The 18,368-nt window shown below is 56.6% G+C and overlaps 1 protein-coding gene across 1 annotated transcript in view; it reads right to left on the reverse strand.

Annotated features, from left to right (window-relative positions):
- The window catches only part of DNAH17 (dynein axonemal heavy chain 17), a 32,208-nt gene that overhangs the window by 685 nt on the left and 13,155 nt on the right, over nt 1-18,368 (reverse strand). Inside the window, exons 38-79 of the mRNA XM_005530704.3 lie at nt 17,993-18,131; nt 17,246-17,473; nt 16,977-17,114; nt 16,328-16,460; nt 16,014-16,141; nt 15,778-15,926; nt 15,203-15,485; nt 14,940-15,113; nt 14,162-14,369; nt 13,917-14,082; nt 13,731-13,833; nt 13,425-13,572; nt 13,218-13,309; nt 12,881-13,042; nt 12,625-12,789; nt 12,288-12,479; nt 11,636-11,902; nt 10,987-11,148; nt 10,262-10,495; nt 9,905-10,069; nt 9,715-9,810; nt 9,402-9,619; nt 8,967-9,174; nt 8,678-8,793; nt 8,224-8,416; nt 7,899-8,134; nt 7,492-7,608; nt 6,801-7,005; nt 6,330-6,494; nt 6,062-6,202; nt 5,758-5,928; nt 5,468-5,590; nt 5,142-5,335; nt 4,884-5,032; nt 4,632-4,759; nt 4,189-4,416; nt 3,476-3,667; nt 2,742-2,921; nt 2,246-2,428; nt 1,414-1,596; nt 1,102-1,245; nt 409-634 (exon numbers count right to left, since the gene is read on the reverse strand). Of these exons, the coding sequence (XP_005530761.2) occupies nt 409-634; nt 1,102-1,245; nt 1,414-1,596; nt 2,246-2,428; nt 2,742-2,921; nt 3,476-3,667; nt 4,189-4,416; nt 4,632-4,759; nt 4,884-5,032; nt 5,142-5,335; nt 5,468-5,590; nt 5,758-5,928; nt 6,062-6,202; nt 6,330-6,494; nt 6,801-7,005; nt 7,492-7,608; nt 7,899-8,134; nt 8,224-8,416; nt 8,678-8,793; nt 8,967-9,174; nt 9,402-9,619; nt 9,715-9,810; nt 9,905-10,069; nt 10,262-10,495; nt 10,987-11,148; nt 11,636-11,902; nt 12,288-12,479; nt 12,625-12,789; nt 12,881-13,042; nt 13,218-13,309; nt 13,425-13,572; nt 13,731-13,833; nt 13,917-14,082; nt 14,162-14,369; nt 14,940-15,113; nt 15,203-15,485; nt 15,778-15,926; nt 16,014-16,141; nt 16,328-16,460; nt 16,977-17,114; nt 17,246-17,473; nt 17,993-18,131 (7,232 nt within the window). The remainder of the gene's footprint in view (nt 1-408; nt 635-1,101; nt 1,246-1,413; nt 1,597-2,245; nt 2,429-2,741; nt 2,922-3,475; nt 3,668-4,188; nt 4,417-4,631; nt 4,760-4,883; nt 5,033-5,141; nt 5,336-5,467; nt 5,591-5,757; nt 5,929-6,061; nt 6,203-6,329; nt 6,495-6,800; nt 7,006-7,491; nt 7,609-7,898; nt 8,135-8,223; nt 8,417-8,677; nt 8,794-8,966; nt 9,175-9,401; nt 9,620-9,714; nt 9,811-9,904; nt 10,070-10,261; nt 10,496-10,986; nt 11,149-11,635; nt 11,903-12,287; nt 12,480-12,624; nt 12,790-12,880; nt 13,043-13,217; nt 13,310-13,424; nt 13,573-13,730; nt 13,834-13,916; nt 14,083-14,161; nt 14,370-14,939; nt 15,114-15,202; nt 15,486-15,777; nt 15,927-16,013; nt 16,142-16,327; nt 16,461-16,976; nt 17,115-17,245; nt 17,474-17,992; nt 18,132-18,368) is intronic.

An 18,368-nucleotide genomic window follows, 5' to 3' on the forward strand; every position in this document is an offset into this window, starting at 1 on the left:
AACTGCCTTCTTCCCTCCCATTAGCAGTAATTATCATGGATTTAAATTTCAAAATTTGTCATACTCGAGCATCAACTAAGAATGTGACAATGTATTCACTAGAGCTCTGTAGCTCCAGGAGCCCTGGGGTTCATGAGCTGGAGCCTGCATTGCTAAAACACAAATTTCTGGTTTGGAAAGGCTGTGATCTGGGCAGTGGTGCCCTCAGCTGGTGGCTGAGCCTGGAGCCAGGTGGAGCCAGGTGGAGCCAGGGCTCCCTGCTCTGAGCTGCCACCAGCATGGGGTGGTGGCACTGTGACACAGTAACACCACCAGCCAGCAAGTGCTGACACTGCTCAGCTGCACGAACGAGAAGGGCTGAGCTGGGCCTGTTCCACATCTGAAACGTCTCAGAGATGCAGTTCTTACCTTCCATGAACAGCCCATGCACGTAGGAGCCTTGTCTAGGGGGAAATGTTATGTCCTCACGGATCTTCTTGGTCACATCCACTGCCAGACACATCTTATCCAGTGGCCACTGCTTTTTCCTGGCTGTGGACTGCATGATGGCTGTGAGGAAGGATTGGGGGTTGAAGAACCCTGCCAGCCACACTGATGCAGGCAGCACAAAATCTGTTGACCAGACTTCCAGTTCCTGGAAAAAAAAGTAGCAGAGTCCTTTAGGGTGGAGAATGTGCTGTGAGCTGCAGGCCACGGTGACAGAGCTGATGCTTTGCTTCAGCTGATCTTGCAGAGTGGGGACTGGCTGGAGGTGGTCTGGGAGGAGTAAGCAGCAGATTCCCCTGCAGCAATGAAGCTAAAACCCTGAATTCATACTGCAGAAAATACTGCTGTTATTTTTCAACAAGGCCAGTTTTATTATTTTTTTTATGGGACACCCAGAGTTGAAATGATGGGGGGAGATAATGTTCTTTTGCTACAGTGATATACTCTAATGGGAGCCCTGGTCAGACTTGTGCTCCCATTCCTGGAGTAACAGCCCTTTTCAGGTACTTCAGGCTGGTTAAATCGATGCTGAGAAATAAACCAGTTAAACCAGTGCACTGGTGGGGAGAGTCCTGGGGCACCCCAAGCTCTGGCAGTCACACACACTCTGCTCACCCTGATCCGCAGGAGCAGGTCTGCATACCAGTTTGCCAAGCTGAGGAGGGAGGGATAGGCATAACGTGTCCATGATTCTGGAACGTTGTCATAGAAGAGAGCATTTGCCAGCTCTTCCATCTCAGATGTAATCGTCAGCTCTCCCTTTGAAAAAGAGAAGAGTCCAGGCAGTGTCACCTGCAGCCATGCTGGGACAGCCCCAGGGGTGTGCATGGGCTCAGGGAACAGAGCTTGGTGGGTGAGAGCTGCAGCAAAGGCAGAGAGTGCTTTGGAAATACTGGGAGATGATCCAGGCAGCTGCCTGCTGTGTACCTGCAGTCCCAGGTCCAGCTCCTTCAGCGAGCGCCTGATCTCGTTGGTCAGGATGTTCATCCTTTCACATTCCTGGAGAGCTACCACAGTGTATGGGGTTTTTTCCTTTGCCTTTGCCATCATCTCCTCCATGTTGAATGGGTCCGGCAGCTGCCCAATGATTTCATCCAGGACTGACTTCACCTGAAATGAGAATGCCATAAACTGCTCTTGCCCAGAGAAAAATGCTGCAGGTTCCATGTAATTAAGTAGGTAAGATATTTTTCTTTTTCTGCCCTGGTGTTTCTTTGTACCTCCTCCTCTGTTACTAACGCTCCTTTCTGTTACTAACTGCTCTTAAAAAGCTGTTGTTCTTTTTTGATAGCCAAGGTAAGAGACCTGAGGCCACGGAGGCTGAAACTAAAGTGCAAAATTCGGGCAGTCAGGAAGAAGACTTCTAAAAACAAATTATTTTATCTCTTTTTTTAGTAGTTGCTCTCATGAATGGAGGCTCCTCAGCTAGCTCCATCATCTGAGGAGCCCCACGTAAGCCACTTGTTGCCAGTGGTGCATCTTGGCCCCATCAGGGCGTGAGGTTCCTGCCTGTGCTGAGTGTGCTGCCATCCCTGGGCCGATGACCACAGCGTGGCTGGGCTGGAATCGCCTCCCTCTGCTGACCCTTCCTTACTGCTGGGGGCCTGCTCTCTCGCTTGCCTCCTGGCCTGTGTCTCTCCCCTCGCTAGCCTCTCAGTTGTCACCCTTAAGAGGTCTTTTCCCCCACCGTAATTACTTCCTCCTCCTTAAAAAAAAAAATCAGTTAATTTCTACCATAAAGAGACAGGACTTGACTTGCCTGTTCCTCTCGGGAGGTACCCGAGCCTCCGGCAGCCTCGGATTCCTTGGGCTGCAGTTCCAGCACTGTGCGGAAGAGCCTGTCCGAGGTGACGGTCAGGAAGCCCATCTCGGCATTGGGGTGCAGGCCGTACAGGTGGGGGCTCTCTCCTGGCAGGTTGTCATCGATGTACTGGTGGTAGGCCTGAGTGCAGGGTCAGGGCCACCGTTAGCTTGCAAGCACAGGCAAAGGAGCCCAAAGTTCCCTGCAACCTTGAAAACCTGTCCCCACTCACGGGGCCCTTTGCAGCACCTGCTGAGGCTCTTTTTTAACTTGTGTCTCAGCCAAGTTTTTCCCTTTCCATCTCAACCACAGGAATTACTTTTGCAGCAATTCTGCACATTCCCAGGGGTTTGACTCTCTCCCTACATTCCCCATGGTGAGCGAGAGGGAACGTGGACTCCTGCACATTTATCCAGAGCAGGGGTTTTCTGCAGCAAATTGCAATGGTTCTTACCTCGTAATCCATGCGTGGAGGGATCATAAACCCTGGAGCCAAGGACACCTCCCCATCCAGCATCTCGGGCTGGACGTACTCGCTCAGGTATGTGCGGCACAGCCGGCGGTCCCAGTCGTCAGTGATGTGCCCCCCGTACATGATCTCACCAAAGAGGTACCGGAGGTCATCCCACGGTACCTGCGGGGAGAGGCTCCAGCTGGGGCTCCCGGGCTGCTGCCCAGGAGTTCCCCATGCAAGCACACAGTGATGGCTCCAGGACTGACCTGTGCAGGGAGATGACAGTCCCTGGACCCACAGGGGCTTGGGGAGAGGGGTGTCTCTTGATCACCCACAGATTTCTCCTTGTCCCAGTATGAACACAGCCATCTGTGATTTGAGTCCTCTCTTTTTTCCAACCAGCCCCGTTCACGTCTATGAGGGCAGTTCTAAAGGTGAGACTTCAGCCCTGCTCACTGCACCTGCATTCTTGGGGCAGGCTTTGCTTTTTAGGTGGAACCACCCAATCACCAAGGCAAGCACATGGGCCAGGTGCCTGGTGCCTCTTCCACCCAACTTGGTCAGACCCTCATCCCCTGACCCTGCCTGAGCATGCAGGGAGCAGGGGAGGAACTGCTCCTGGCCCTGGGCTTCTTCCTGAGAGTGTTTGTGCTGCAGACTGCTGAATGTTCTAAGAAAGGCCAGTTGTTGGAGCGTGTGCTGTGCTGAGGAGCAGTCACCTTGTTATCCCTCACCTTGGTGTTGGCCTCCAGGTAGTTGTGCAGGACGTTAACAGAGACGGTCAGGTCGCCGTTGTTGAAGGGGTACGACCTGTTCCAGCCCTGGGTGCCAAACCTGCGCCGCTCGGCCACCGCCGCGTGGAAGTAGCAAAGTGCAAAAAGGATGCACCTGAACTCGGTTTCTTTGCTGCACTGCTCCAGTGTTTCCTGCAGAGGAACGTGAGTGTGGCTTGCAGCTGAATACTGCTATCAGATGTCCCTCTAGTGAAGAACATCCATAGGCAAAAGAGAACCAAAAGTGTTCATTAGGAAAAAAAAAAGCATACAATTGTATTTTAATGATTTGCTACTTGGTAATTTTTGCACTCATCTGTTTATGAAGGAATTAGGAGTTCACACCCCAATGGCCTGCTGGCAACTGAGGCAGCTTGTTCATAGCAAAGCTGCAGCAGCTCCATGTTCAGCCTCAGGAAAGGCACTGGCAACCTGGCACTTCCTTGTGTTGGGAACCCTCGGGCAGCTCTGGTTATCCCTAAACCCCTGCCAGAAGGGGACTCTGGGCACTCCTGGAGGATGCAAGGGCTGGCTCTGGGTGCAGTGTCCCTGGCAGCGGTGACACCCCCGAGGAGCTCAGGCTGTGGAGCCCAGGGAGGGGATGAGCCATCCCTGCTGACCAGGACAGCCCTGAGGAGGCAGCAGTGGAAGGGCAGGAGTGGCACAGGGGCTACCTGGGAGAAGAGGTCGAGGGCTCCGTGCAGGTTGGCGCGCATGCCCGTGGGCGGCTCGCTGGTGATCTTGATGGAGTTGTCCAGCAGCCCCTGTGGGATGATGTGTGCCTCGGGGCTGGGGGCTGGCTCGGCGCTCATGAACAGCCGGTACTCGGCGTGGCTCTCCAGGCTGTGGTGCTCCACCAGCTTCTCCAGCGTGTCCAGCCACCGGGCCACTAGGTGGATGTTCTGCAAAAGAAACTCTCTGGACCTTGTGAATCTCACTTCCCCCCCCAGTTCCTAGTGTGGCTCCACAGGGGGAAGGTGCAGTACAACCCAGCTGGGGCTGGTACAGCCAGCTAGGCCAGGCAGTGTCACTGCCATCGCCAGTGGGGTGACCACGCGTGGTGTGCCCGGGTGCCGTCAGGGCTGTGCAGCCTGTGGTGCCCACTGCCCACACCCACCTGCAGGATGACCCAGTGGCCCTCTGCAGCTGCCACCTCCATGGCGTGCTCTGCCACAACCTCCTGGCCTTGCCCCAGTGACACATTGTGGATCTTCCCGTTGTCAATGGTGAAACCCAGCCTCGTGCCTGGGAAGGGAATGTCAGTATCGGTATCAGTACTGAGCTGAGGCCATGCACTTCTGGCTGCTTGGCCCCACAGCAGCTCATGGCCAGCAGGGCTGGTGCCCGTCTGGGGTGGGCAGAGCCTCACCCAGTGCCTCCACATCCTTCAGCGGGTCAACACCGGGGGAGAGGATGAAAAACAGAGGCGTGGAGGGGCTGCTCTCCTTGTACACCTCAGAGAGATCAATGCTCCTTCCTTTCACATACTTGCTTCCCATCTTCTCTTCCACAAACTTCCTACAGAAAAATAGAACCATCCTGTGAGATGGGAGCAGTCACTGGTTGCAGCTGGAGTGGTGGCACCCCAGGGCTCTTGCAGGAGAGCCCGGTGCTGGGCACCAGATACCTGATGGCATAGGTCATCCTGTCAGGGCGCAGGCACCGCAGCACACACAGCTTCTGTAGGGCTGTCTTGTTCTTCCAGTCCATGGGGAACACCTCGTTCTCCGGCGCCTCCATCTCCACAAACCTTTTCCATCGCTTTGCTGAACTCTCGATGTCGTTCTCCAGGCTGCTGAACTCTTCCATTTCTGAAAGTGCCTTTGGGTCCCACAGAGAAGGACTAAATCACTCCTGGGCTCTGCTCATCCTCACCCTGCAGGTGACCCCGTACCCTGCACTGGGGGCTGTGCTGGCATTGCCTTGGCACAGTGGGCGACTGCACAGACCCACCTTGACAGCACCCCAGCCCTGGTGCTGCAGGAAGTCCACAGGGGACGTGACACCAGTCTTGGAAGGGAAGCGCAGGAGAAAGTCCAGCTCTGCTGGGTTCACTTCTTTCTTGAGGGCCAGGACCTGAAAGTTGGGAGTGCGGCATCATAGCCACCCAACGCCCATGGCCCCAGTGTGAGGGGCGAGAGGCTCTGAGCATCCACAGCAGCACCAGAGTAAGAGAACAAGCTGTGTAAAGCCACGTGAATGCCTGTTGTACAGCAGGAGCCCCAGACATTTGCAGGGATTACCTGGAAGGCAACCTGTGCCAGGAAGATGAGTTTGTCTCTCTCAAAGAGGCCCCGTGCAGTGTACACATAGACCGAGTAGGTGATCTGGTCTGTCAGGTTGATCACCCTTTGCCGGGTGTCGTCGCTGGGGATCGCACGTTGGATGGCTTTCTCAAAGACCCCGTTGAAGGCCTGAGGAAGATCCCAGCAGGCATCAGCATGTGGCTGCTGGGGTCTTGTCAGCAGCATGAGAGCTGAAATCTCCGTGCTCCCTCAACTCTGTCCCACCCACAGACATCTCTGTCCCTCCTCACTTCCCATCTACCTTGAGAGAGAACTGGTAGATGGGGTTGATCTTGCAAAGGTCGCTCAGGATGAAGTACAGCAGGGATGCGCGCTCTGCTGCCGGCCGGTAGTTCTCTCTCGCAACGTTTATTTGTACTTCGGTGACTTTAGCTTCTTTTACCTGGAGGTGCAGGGGGATGGGAGTTACCAGAACCCCGTCACACATCAAAGCGGTGCCCGCCCTCCTGCTGGGTGCCCAGCCAGGCTGTCCCTGTGCCTGCAGCACCAGCTCCAGGGAGCACACTTACTTTTTCCTCAATTTCCTTGGCTGTGCGCTTCGTTATCTCCAGGTTCTCCACCAGTGCTGTGTCCCGCAGGAAATCCCCCCCGGCAGCCGACAGCCGGGCGAGCAGTGAGTCCTCCAGCTCCTTCAGCTTGATCTTGAACTCGTTCTGGCTCTTGGTCAGGTTTGCCTGCAACAGCAGCGTCCAGGGATGTGTCGCTCAAGAGATCACAGCAGAGTGCTGGCACCAGTCACTCTGTTGTACGGCCACCAACGTGCTGGTGCGAGGGGAAGGTGGATCTGGCCCCTCCTGGGTCCCACCATCACCTGCAGGGTGAAGTGATGGCCCTGCTGCCTGTGGGGGCAACGGGGACCTGCAGCTGCAGGGCCTGGTCGGGCCTTCCTTGGCTCTCGACAAACAGCAGTGGGCACACAGAGGGGAGCTCTCATTCTCCCTGCCCAAAACCTCCACAGTGCCCCGGCTTCTGCCACGTACCTTCAGGGTCTCCAGGTCTGGCCGCTCCCGGGCTACCACAGCAGCCAGCAGCTGGTCCTCCAGGCCCTCCCGTGTCACCAAGAAGTTGATGAGAGTGCACTGAGCCTGCACTTCTGGCTTGTAGTGCGGGTTGAAACATCGGGTATGCAGGATTAGGCGGAACTGCTGGTTATACTCTACTTCTTTATCTCCAATTCTAATATATCTGTTCAGTAAATTAAACAAATCAGTCCCCACACTCCGGGCAGTTAGTCATGACAGACTGATGCCCTCAGCCCGTGTGCTGTTCCTGGCCACTTGGGATGAATTTCTTTGGTTGGGAAAAGGCACGACAAGGAAGAAGTACCAAACCAGACTTGTTAGGGCAAGGATGGAGGAAGAGGAGCTGGAGACTGCCCTACCCCAGTCCCCCATGGCCTCTGGGGTGCAGTTCCCCTTCCAGCTTATCATGCCATATGGCAGGTGTCCCAGGGAACGTGTCCTTGGATCACTAAATGAACTGTATGCCAAGGACCAGAACATCTGGAAAGGCCACATTCACTACAGGTGTCCTCCATGGGATGTACTGGAGAGCACCGGGGGATGTGGCCAAAGCAAAAGAAGGATCAGGCTGCCAAGATGCCCACAATGAAGGTGCATCTGCCAGCATTTTGGAGCAGGTGAAACCCCCTCAGCATTTGGGTGTGCTGACCTGCCCTTGGCAGTCCTGCCCAGCAGCGGGTCCAGCACTGCCTCCACCGTCTCACCGATGTCCTCGATCAGCAGTGTCTGTCCTTCAGAGACCGCCTGGGCAATGATGTCCAGGTACCTGAGGGGGGAGAGGGGAGGTGTGTATGGCAGGCCTGTGCACTGTGGGGGGCTTGGTATGCTGTGGGAGGCTCACAGAGTGCTTTGCACCCACTGTGCCCTATTGGGACCCCAACAGCCAGTCCTGGCCTCCACAGAGCTTTGGGAGGTGTCAGGTACACCCTCAGGGCTGCTGTCCTTGTGTGCCCTGAATCTGATGTGGGATGTGATTGCCCTGACTCTGCAGCCTTGGCAGGGAAAGGGGGGCTGGTGCAGCCTGAGCCTGTGCCCACCCCACAGCCCCTGGCCCACCTTCGCTGGCCCAGGCGGACAATCTGCAGGTCCTCCCCGTATTTGTTCTTGATCCACTTGCTGCCCTGCAGCTGGGCGTCCACGAGCAGCGGCCACCGCTGGGTGCTGCAGAGGATGGCAGCGTTCTCGGTGGAAGTGCGGTCGCTGGGCAGCCCCTGGTTGTTCCAGGCAGCCACGTCGGCAGAGTCCGTGAGGAGGCTGAGGGGATCCAGGTCTGGGGTGATGGGGATGGGCACCTGCAGGGAGGGGCTGTTGGGTGCCTGGCCCAGGGGCGTGGGAGCCCCGGTGGGGAAGGCGCTCTGGGATGGAACCTGTGGCCTCTCACCGTCAGCCCGTGGAGGAAGGGGACCCAGTGCTTCTCCATAAGCTCGGCCCTGTACTTCTTGGTGAAGTATCCGATGTAGGACACGAAGGCGGAGACCAGCAGCACGTCCCCACACAACGTCTTCTCCTGCTCTCTGAGCTGCTCCACTGACTCAGCCCAGCGGACGTTTTCGGACGCCAGACCCCCAACGAGCCTACGGGGTTAGAGGGGACGGTGGCTGCTGTGGTGCTGGTGCTGTGACCCAGGCAGGGGGTGGGTGGGGACTCAGCCCTGGTGTCCTCGGGTGTTGTCACCTAACATCTCAGTGGCTGCTTTCTCCCATGAATGTCTGGCCCAATTAATCTCCGAGTTTTTTAATTTGGGGAGGGTGCGGGGGGCTTTGCTGATCCCATGGCCCTGGTGTCAGGGAGCAGCAACCTGCCCTGATGCTTCAGAGCCAGTGTTTGCATGGTACCTGTTTGCCAAGTTGATGACTTTGTTGGTTTCATCAGCCTCCTGCTGGCATTTGATCTTCTCTGCTGTGGCTTTCTCAAACTGAGCAGTGAGATTCTCCAGATTTGCATTCAGGGCCTTTGGAAGAGAACAGCCCCAGGGTTAATCCCTGCCTAGATGTGAGGCTCCAGGGTTCTAGAGCTCTGCAGCATCTCCATCCCAGGACACTGCTTGTGCTGGGCTCTGGGTTCATGTGTGCTCACTTGGTGACTGAGGGGCTTGTGGCTCGGGCTGTGGGGACACACACTTACCACAATTTTGCTCTTAATGCGACTCAGCCTCTGCTGCGCCTCTGCCAGCTCGGCATCGGCATCAGCCACTGCCTGTCTCTTGGGCTTCACCGTGCAGTGCACCTCGTAGAAGCGGACCATGTTGAGGCACCAGGAGCACAGCCCTGCTGCGGCCGTTGACTTGGACTTGATGAACTCTGGATTAAAGCCAGGGTCGTTCCGGTAGGGCCTGGAACAGGAGGACACACCGTGCTGTGGCACTGCACTGCAGCTGCCCTGTCCCACTCCTCCCAGGGCTTGGGCTGCCTCTGGGTGGCAGGGTGGGAGAGAAGGGCCAACACCTGAATCCCACTCCTGTCCCCCAGCCCTGCTGTGCTCTGGGTCCCCCCTGGCCTCCCTGCTCAGGGCAGCTGGTGGCAGGGGCTGTAAAGGGGCAGAAACCAGCCATGGACTCACTCAAATGCCTTGAGACAGGCCTCAGGGATGTTTTCTCCATCATAGTTTTTTAAGCTTGCAAGGAAAGTGTCTGCTTTTCCTATCTTGACTTTTCCTGCTGTCCAGCTCCTGTCCTTTGGAATCTTGCCATTTTCGGCCGTCAGAACCAACACAGCTGCCATCACATTCACTACCTCTGGTGGTGGGGCCCCAAAGGACTTCAGCTCTGTCAGGTTGTACTGGGGAGGGAGCACAGGGCCACTGAGCATCACCCCAGCCCAGGGCTGCCAGCACAAGCTGGGCACCTGCTTCTTCCCACTGAGAGCTCACCCACCTTGTTGAGCGTGTCGAGGGCCTCGCGCGCGGCGGAGAGCACCACCTCTGCTTCTGCCAGGTCGCTTGCACAGGCTCGTTGCTTCTCAGCCACCATCTGGGGAGGGAGGACATGGGATGGGGTAAGTAGCTGTAACCACAGAGCTCACACTGCCCCATTCCACGTTGGACACCAGCTCAACACATTGCACCTTGTTGATGGCCTCGACCTTCAGCTCCTCCTCATCAGCAATGGCTTTTTCCTTGCTGACCTTCTCAGTCTCAACACCCACCACGTGGATCAGTTTGTCTGTGTCCTCATTCTTCTGCTTCAGCTCTACCTCCTGGATTGCCAGCATGGCTTTCAGGTCGTCCACCTCAAGGAAGGAAGACAAAGAGCAGATAAAAGGGCAGATCCTGCCGAGCCCTGCCTGGTGGAGCAACAGTGTCTTGGTATGGCTGGGGGACCTCACAGACACTGTGACCATCCTGCAGGGACGTGCCTGCTCTCTCCCCCTGTGCCAGACCCAGTACAGGCACGATGCACAAGAGAGGCTATGGACAGGCACCTGTGATGCTGTGCTCTGCAGCTTCATCAGCCCCTTCTCCAGCCTGTCGATGCTGGCGGAGAGCTTGCTCCTTTTATCTGCCAGCAGGTTTTGGTAGAGCTTTATCTGCTCCAAGAAGGTCTTTGGCGTGGTATAATTATAGCGTCTCTCCACGGCCAGGTAGATCTTGGACATCTCCTTTGAGCTTGTGTGCACGAAGGACATGAAGCGGCTGATGGAGGCCTTGACCTCTGGCTGCACAGAGAGCACAGACAGGGAGCTGCTGCAGCGGGCAGAGGCTGCCCTGAGCCCTCCTGCAATGCTGGCTCTGTGTCCAGCCACAGAGGCCAGAGCAAAGTGACCCTTTTTGTCAGCAGCACAGCGCAGGGCTGAGATGCTGGTGGTGAAGGCACTGCTGCTGGTTCCCATGCCCAGCTCTGTCCCTGACATCCCTGTGTGGGGAGGAGCTGCTGTCCCCAGACTATTGCCTGTGGGGATGTTGTAAGGCCAGAATGGAAAGGGAGGGTTTGTCCTTGCCAGCACAGCGCAGGGCTGCAAGATCTGATGCTGGAACCAGCTGTAAACTTATCCCAGACCTATTCCCAGCTTGCTGTTTCCAGCCCCCTGGGTCACACCAGACTCCCATCCCTGGGCACACTAGACACAGAGAGGTGCAGTTCATTGCCCAGTGCAGCCGGGGATCCCCAGTGCCCCAGGACAGCAGCTGCACTGGGGTCCCAGCTCACCTCGATGTCTGGTGTTTCCTCCAGGAACCTGCTGCTGACGGACACCAGAGCATCCTCTGGCCACTCGTGGAACCAGTCGATGGCCGTGCAGTTGACTACAGCTGGGAACCTCCTGGCCCGCACACGCAGGGTTGAGCCCACGGGGGAGAAGCAGAGGACAACCTGGGGCACAGCAGCAGTGGCTGAGCAGGCTGTCCCCGCTGTCAGGGTAGGGGCAGTGTCTCTGGGGACTCATGACTGACAGGATTCTGCTGCAGACCTGAGATTCGCTGTCTTCCCATTAACTCCCAGTACACACAAGGTGGTCTGTGGTTGTGCACCCTGTGCCTCTCACCAGGGCTGGAACCGGGTCCCCTTCAGTGGCTGCAGTCAGCAGCTGAGCACGGTGTGAGCTCGTGTGGGTGTCCCTGGGAGCGCCCAGCATGGTGTGTGGCCATGGCAGCTACTGACCCCCTCTGCCCCCAGGGAGGTCAATACAGGGCTGGTCTGCCGTGCACCTCTGGGGCTGGGGGCAGCTGGGCAGTCTCTGAAAACACCTTTGTCTAAACCCACCATCCTGGGATGAGACCTCCATGTTCTGTGCCTGTTGCAAAGAGGTTTTGGATGAGGCAAATCAGGGGCACAGACAAACCAACCAGGAAACACCCACCTTTAACTGGCGCCTGACTTTTTCTATAAATAATTTCCAGCAGTTTTCCTTTGTATCCTCCATTCCAAGGGACTTCACTTGGGGCCTCATGGCCCCAATGATGGTTTCCAGGTCATTATCCTGAAAGAGGCCTGGCACCTCCCCAGATGCCAAGAAATCATTGATCACAACCAGGAATGATTCTTCAGCCACCTGGGAGTCTGTCATCAGGAACACGGCGGGGATGTTCTTCACAGCTGCTTTGATGTACTGGGAGGCGAGGTCCAGCTGGGACAGAGAGAAACTGTCACCCCCCACTTCAACCCCTATGAGGAGTTCTCCAAAGTGAGCAGTTTGGAGCAGGCCTGGGCTGCCCCGGAGAGCTGGAAGGGAGCCTTTGGGAAGGAGCTGGTGCTGGGTGCTCTGCCCAGGCACAGGTCCAGCACCAGGGCTGCCCACACCACCACCCCTGCTGTCAGCAGTAGCTCCTGCCCATGCCTGGCTGGGGAAGCACTGTGGCCCCTTGGGGCAGGACTCACGGGTGTCACCTGTGAGTGGATCCTCGTGTGCAAAGGCAGTGTCACAAGGAGAGCAGAGCCTCGTGAGCCCACTCCAGGTGCAGGACCCCTCCCCAAGCAGGTGGCACCGAGCCAGGCTCCAAAGTTGCTCCTACCTTCAGGTCTGGGATGCCGTAGCCTTTTCTCAGTGTGATCTGGAACACGCTCAGGTTGCTGATGTGAGCTGCCAGCCGTGCCAGGCTCTGCTTTCCGCTGCCTCCCACCCCCACCAGCAGCGCGTTGCCCCGAGGAGACTCCAAGATCCGGCTAATTCTGCAAATGTGAGACACGGCGTCTTCGAAGAGCACCTGAAGAAAACAGGAGGGGAAGGTTTGGTGTTCTGGATCAAGGCAGAAAGAGCAGTGAGTGCCCCATAATGCACCAACCCAACCAAGCAGTGCAGTGCTGCAGTCTCATCTTTTCAGGGCAGAGCTGCCTGCCACAGGCACTCACCAGATTCATCGCTGCATTCACCTCATTGTAGCTCTCCAGGGCTTCCCCAAGCAGGTCACTCAGAGCTGCCCAGCTTGCCACTGGCATGTACTTGGACTCATCCATGCCCTGGGCAAAGTGGCAGTAGATGTTGGGCTTGGCGAACACCAGTTCTTCATTGAGCTCCTGGGAGAGGCAATTCCAGCCATGGGGCTCAGCTGTGGGGCACCTGGGGGCTCCACTGGGCTGCAGCACTCTGCTTTTCAGCACAACTTACTGGAAAGGAGGCTTTGCAGATGTCTGCCAGCAGCTTCTTGAAGCTGTACTGATCCTCTTCATCGACAAGCTTGTCCCCATACACCCTTTCTGCTTCATGGATCCAGAGACGCATCATATCCACAGGGGTTTTCAGGCATTCGGGGGTAGAGAAGAGCAGCCCCTGACAAACAAATCCCGCAGCCCTCAGGGTTATTTTAATGCCTCTCAGAGCTGATTGCAAAGGTTTGCTCTGGGAAGAGGCCAAGGCCCTTTTTAGGGACATGGTATGCTGCAAGGATGTGGGATGAGGAAAGGGAGGAATAAGGATATTTTTGAAGAAACAGCTCTTCCACTACCTGGAATATGTTGGAGAGGTCCCGCAGGTTGAAGACGTAGTGGAACTTGATGGCTGTTGGCAGAAAGTTGGAGGCAACCTTCTGGTGCAGGGCTGTTGGCAGGACAGGAGCGTGAGCAGGCTCCAGGTCCCCAGGGACCCCTGAGCTTGGCTCCCTAGTGGTGAATTCCCCAGGGGCTTGTCCCACCCCAGCGTGGCAAAGGCTCACCCAGTGCTACTGCTACCAGCTGGGGCTGCATCTTCTGGACAGGTGGTGGCATGCTCTGCCGGGCCAGGTGCTGCTGCAGGATGGTGCCGTAGACGGTGTGCAGAGCCTCCCGGCTGGGGAAGCACACGGCGAGGACGCAGAAGTGGCGCTGCAGAAAGGGGCAGAGATTGCCATGGGCACTTTGCCCCGCAGGGGCTGATGAAGCCAGCTGGCACTGCAGGGTCCCCTGCCTCATTCCACTCTCTGGGCTTTGGTGCCTGGAGGGTGAATGTGCCAGGCAGAGCCCTGCCCCCAGCTCCTGCACACCTGCAGCCGTGAGTCGATGGTGAAGGACCCTGCGGTCGGGTTCATGCAGGCCACGTACTGGCAGTTGCGAATGTCCTTCAGGGTCAGTTTGTTCCTGTCATACCTGTGCAGGGACCAGCACTGTGACACTTTCCCCAGGGATGGGGACAGGTTCCCCTCATCATGCTGTGCCCCTCCAGCACCCACCAGTGCCCATGGTCCAGGTGCTGCCGAATCAGCGTGTGTGGTGCCACAGTGCCATACTTGTCTACCTCTGGCATGTTCATGTCATCGATGAAATAGATCAGCCTTCTGGTGCCAGGTGGGCCAAAAATTCTCCCCGATTTCTTCTCCAGGGGTTTCTCAAGGACGACTGCAGCAAGAGGAGTAGGTGGGTCAGCACTGCAGGACTCTGTGGCACAGCCCAGTGCGGGGCCAGCTGAGAGCCTTACCCTGTAGCATGGCCGAGGTTGTGTAGAAGTTGAGGGGCACAGACTGCACCAGATATTCATCTGTGCTGAGTGCTTCCAGCTTGTTCCACATCAGGACTGACTTTCCTGTCCCTGCGTTCCCCACCAGCATCACCGGCCGCTGCTTCTCCATCAGCAGGTCCATGAAGTAGCGGAGGCGAATGGTCTCTGTGGTGTGCACCACGGCAGCCTGGGGAGAGGCACTGTCAGTCCCTGCATGGCCCTGGCACTGGCAGAGGCAGGATCTGCAGTGGGCAGCATGTCTGGGCAGCTCCTGGCAGCTCCAACAGACGGTGCTCTCTGCCTGCAAACCTGGTCCCTCCCTACAGCAACAAGTCTCGTGTGCTCTGTTATTCTAAACACTTTCTGACCAAAACCAAGTCGTTACACAGAGCAACATGGACAGTTCCTGAAACCCCCACAGCCACGGCTCCTCACCCTTTTCCCTGACAGCTTAGATAAATCCCCAAGATGCCACTGTAGGAAACAAATGGAGTGCTGAAGGACATTTTGCACTCAGGCAATAGTCACAGCTATTTTACCAGACTCTCTGAAACTGCAGGTTAATCTGAAGGTAAAGGAGATGTGGAACTCACAGCCCTTGCTTGAGGCTTCTGTGGGGTAAAGAGAACCACAGGAAGCCATCGGGTTTAATGGGTGCTACCAGTCTAATCCTGATGATGCTCCATCCATTGCTGAGGGGAAGACTGTAGAGCAATAGTCAAACCAACCATATAAACACAGCACTTGTGGGAAATACCTGCAAGGGGATGTCAGGGTCGAGCTCAAACTCTGGCACTCTTTCATCCCAGGAACTGAATGTCTTCGTTTTTGGATGAATGTAATAGTCGAAAATTGTCCCCTGATTAGGAAACTTGACGGCTTTAAATTCTGACAGCCACCACTTGCTGAACTGCTGGCGGTGATCCACGAGCTGGAGGACAGAACAGAGACATTCAGACCCCAGGCACATGATGGGATGCAGAGAGAGGTGGCAGGTGCTGGGCAGTCCCATGGCTGTACCTGGTCCTGGAACAAGGCCCCACCGAAGGCCCAGATACAGGCGAAGACAAAGAAGAGCTCATACAGCTCCCGGGGTGAGTCTGCTGGGATATTCTTCGGTGTCAGGAAACATTCTAGCAGGGACAGAACTGTCTGTATGGCTGTGACCTCAGGAACAGGGGTGATTGTCTTGAACCCAGACCTGAGCTTCTCCAGGCATGGTGGCAGATACTTGTCAAAGAGGATCATCAGAGCAGCCTTCTCAGACTTCACTGTCCTTGTCTCAATCCAGCTGGCCACAATGCTATGGGAGAGAGACAAGCAGGGCTGCAGCAAGCATGCCATCCCATCCCATCCTGTCCCGTCCCGTCCCATCCCGTCCCGTCCCATCCCATCCCATCCCATCCCATCCCGTCCCATCCCATCCCATCCCATCCCATCCCGTCCCATCCCATCCCATCCCATCCCATCCCGTCCCATCCCATCCCATCCCATCCCGTCCCGTCCCGTCCCGTCCCATCCCATCCCGTCCCATCCCATCCCGTCCCATCCCATCCCGTCCCGTCCCGTCCCGTCCCTCTCCCTGCCCAGCTCACGGGTTCCAGCCCAGGTCTGCAGGGTTGATGTAGAGGATTCCAGCCCGGGACACGGTGGCCGGCGTGGCTGTCCGCAGGTGGCTGATCTCGAAGATGAGCCGCATGGTGGGAGTGAGGGGGATGCGCTCGTTGCTGGCCAAGGTGAGAACCTGGGGGAAGTGGCTCATTGTGGGGGATGTCTGGAGTTGGCCCCCCGAGACAACAAGGGTGACACCCTGGGATGTGATGGCACCAACCTTGTTGTCATCCATGACTGTGTTCAAGGACTCGATCCACATTGGATCAATGTCTCCATCAAGGATGATCCATTTGGGCCCATCATGTGTGATGTTGGCCAGGTCACGCATTGCCGTGGAGAACAGACCTGCCCCACAGAGAGACTCGGCTTGTTCCTCCCCACACACAGCCATTTGCTGGAGGACATGTGGGATTGGTGTTCCCATGAAACATATTCCTTCTCTCTCCCACTCCAGGAAAGAGCCCCAAGGAAAGGTCTTCCCATTCTGCCTTGCATTGCACATAAACTGAGCTCACAGCACTGGTGTCTCACCATCCTTCCATTCCCGTGTGGCTGGGTGAATGATCCCAAACAGCTCATCGCAGGTCACAGCCTTGGGGTCGAGGTCCACAGTGACTGGCCTCCTCTTCAGCCTTTTGTATGTCTTGTTGAGCGACTTCAGCACCTGTGGAGAGAGGATGGTGCAGCCACAGGCGCTGATCCCACCAGGGCAACCACAGCCTGCAGCAGCCTCTGCCTGCAGCGGGGGGCACGGAGCCTGGGCTGCTTCTGGGAAAGCCCCTGACCTCCCTCTGCAGAGCCAGCTCCTGGGCAGGGCATCGTGGAAGCCCAGGGTCTGCCAGCCAGCACGGTCCTGTCACCCTGCTGGCACCTCAGCATGCCCAGGATCAATCGTGAGAGCACGGCCTTGTCTGCTCTCTTTGTCTCTGCTCCCCTCCTGGGTGTCTTGGGCAGCTCCTGAGCTGTGCATCCCACACCTGCTCAGCTGCCTGGGCTCAGCCTGGCACACACAGTGCCTGAGGGCCTGGCATGGCCACGGCTGCACTGCTGTCCTCCGCCCAAACACCGCTCCGGCAGAGCTGGGGTCTGCACAGCCCTCACCAGAAGCCGTGGGAGCCCATGGGATAAGCCTGGCCGAGGCCAGAGGGGCCCCATGTCCTCGGGATGGTTTGGCTGCTACCTGGGACTTGCCGCAGCCGGCGTTGCCGACGACGAAGACGGAGTGTCGTACTTGTAGCAGTTCCTCCAGCTGTACCACCTTGAGCACAAAATTCTCCTCTGCCTGCAGCTTCAGCTCCAGCACAGACTCACGGATGACCTGGAAGGGAGAGCAGGCACTGACCACCAGCAGCCTTGGAAAGACCCCAGAAGCACTGAATAGACCATCAGCCTCTGGATGCTGCCAGGACTGGGACATCTCTGGCAATGGTGCCATGCTTGGGCTTGCACCTTCTCAAAGTTGAGGTCCCTCTTCCTGGGAACATCCAGTGCTGGAAACAGGTCTCCAATCAGCCCCAAGAACACAGGCAAGTCATCTGTCACAATCTTGGGGATATTGAAGTCTCTTAAAGCTCTCATCAGAACTTGGTCCTCTGCAGAGCCGGGGTCCCCCCTCTTCAAGGAGCCTGCCACCACCAGCACGGACTTGATGGCCCGCAGCCCCCAGTCGTAGTGGTCCTGTGACAGGAGGCAGAGAATCACCATTTCACTTTGGTGAAGAAGAACTGCTTCAAACAGCACTGCAGAGGAACACCCTGTCCACTGGCCCCCAGCCAGGATATCCACATGGCTCCCAGTGGGCTGGACCTAAACTGAGCTTATTTACAGGAGAAACCTGTAGTCAGTCATGGGGATGGTTTGGAACTGGGAAGCTGTCTTCCTTCTTGGAGACTCATTTATATTGTAAATCACCTCTCTTGAGATGAATAATATCTGAATGCTCTCACCTTAACTGGCCTAATTCTAATTCTAATTGATGCTGTTCTTCTTTGGGGCTTCTTGATTCCTTCCTTAAGGCAGAAAGGTGCCATATGATGCACCAGGTAGAAGTGGATCTTGTCCAGCCACAGACCTGAGCTGTGCAGAACCATGCACAGCTCCGTGTGTCACCACCAGCAATCCCACTACAGTGTGTCAGGTTTGATGATCAAATGAACTCTCCTCTCACAGACAGCACTGTGTAATATCATTGATTACCTGTTTTGACAACAGCTCTTTGCAGAGCGTGTAGAGAGTGATGAACTTTCTTGCCAGGAGCCTGGCATCGAGAAACCCCTCTGCCACAAGCATGATTTCGCAGATCAGTTCAAAATCGGGCACCACCATAGCGCAGGGTCTAGAGAGGAGCAGCTGCAGTTGTCAGGGCCGCTTACCATGTCCTTACCCTCCCCCAGCTCCTGAGGTTTGCCCCCAGGTTTCCAGTGTAATGAGCAGTCAGTTGCTGCAGTTACACTTGCTGGGATCTCCTTCCCAGGCTCCTCCAAGCGCAGCTCGTGTCCCACCAGACTGGGGCACATCAGCCCTTCTGCAGTCACAGGTTGAGTTTCACCAAGGACAGGGGTCCCACAGCATC

Source organism: Pseudopodoces humilis, chromosome 21, assembly GCF_049639895.1.
Source record: "Pseudopodoces humilis isolate 2021_Gansu_Grassland_sample_001 chromosome 21, ASM4963989v1, whole genome shotgun sequence".
In the NCBI taxonomy this organism is placed as follows: Eukaryota; Metazoa; Chordata; class Aves; order Passeriformes; family Paridae; genus Pseudopodoces; species Pseudopodoces humilis.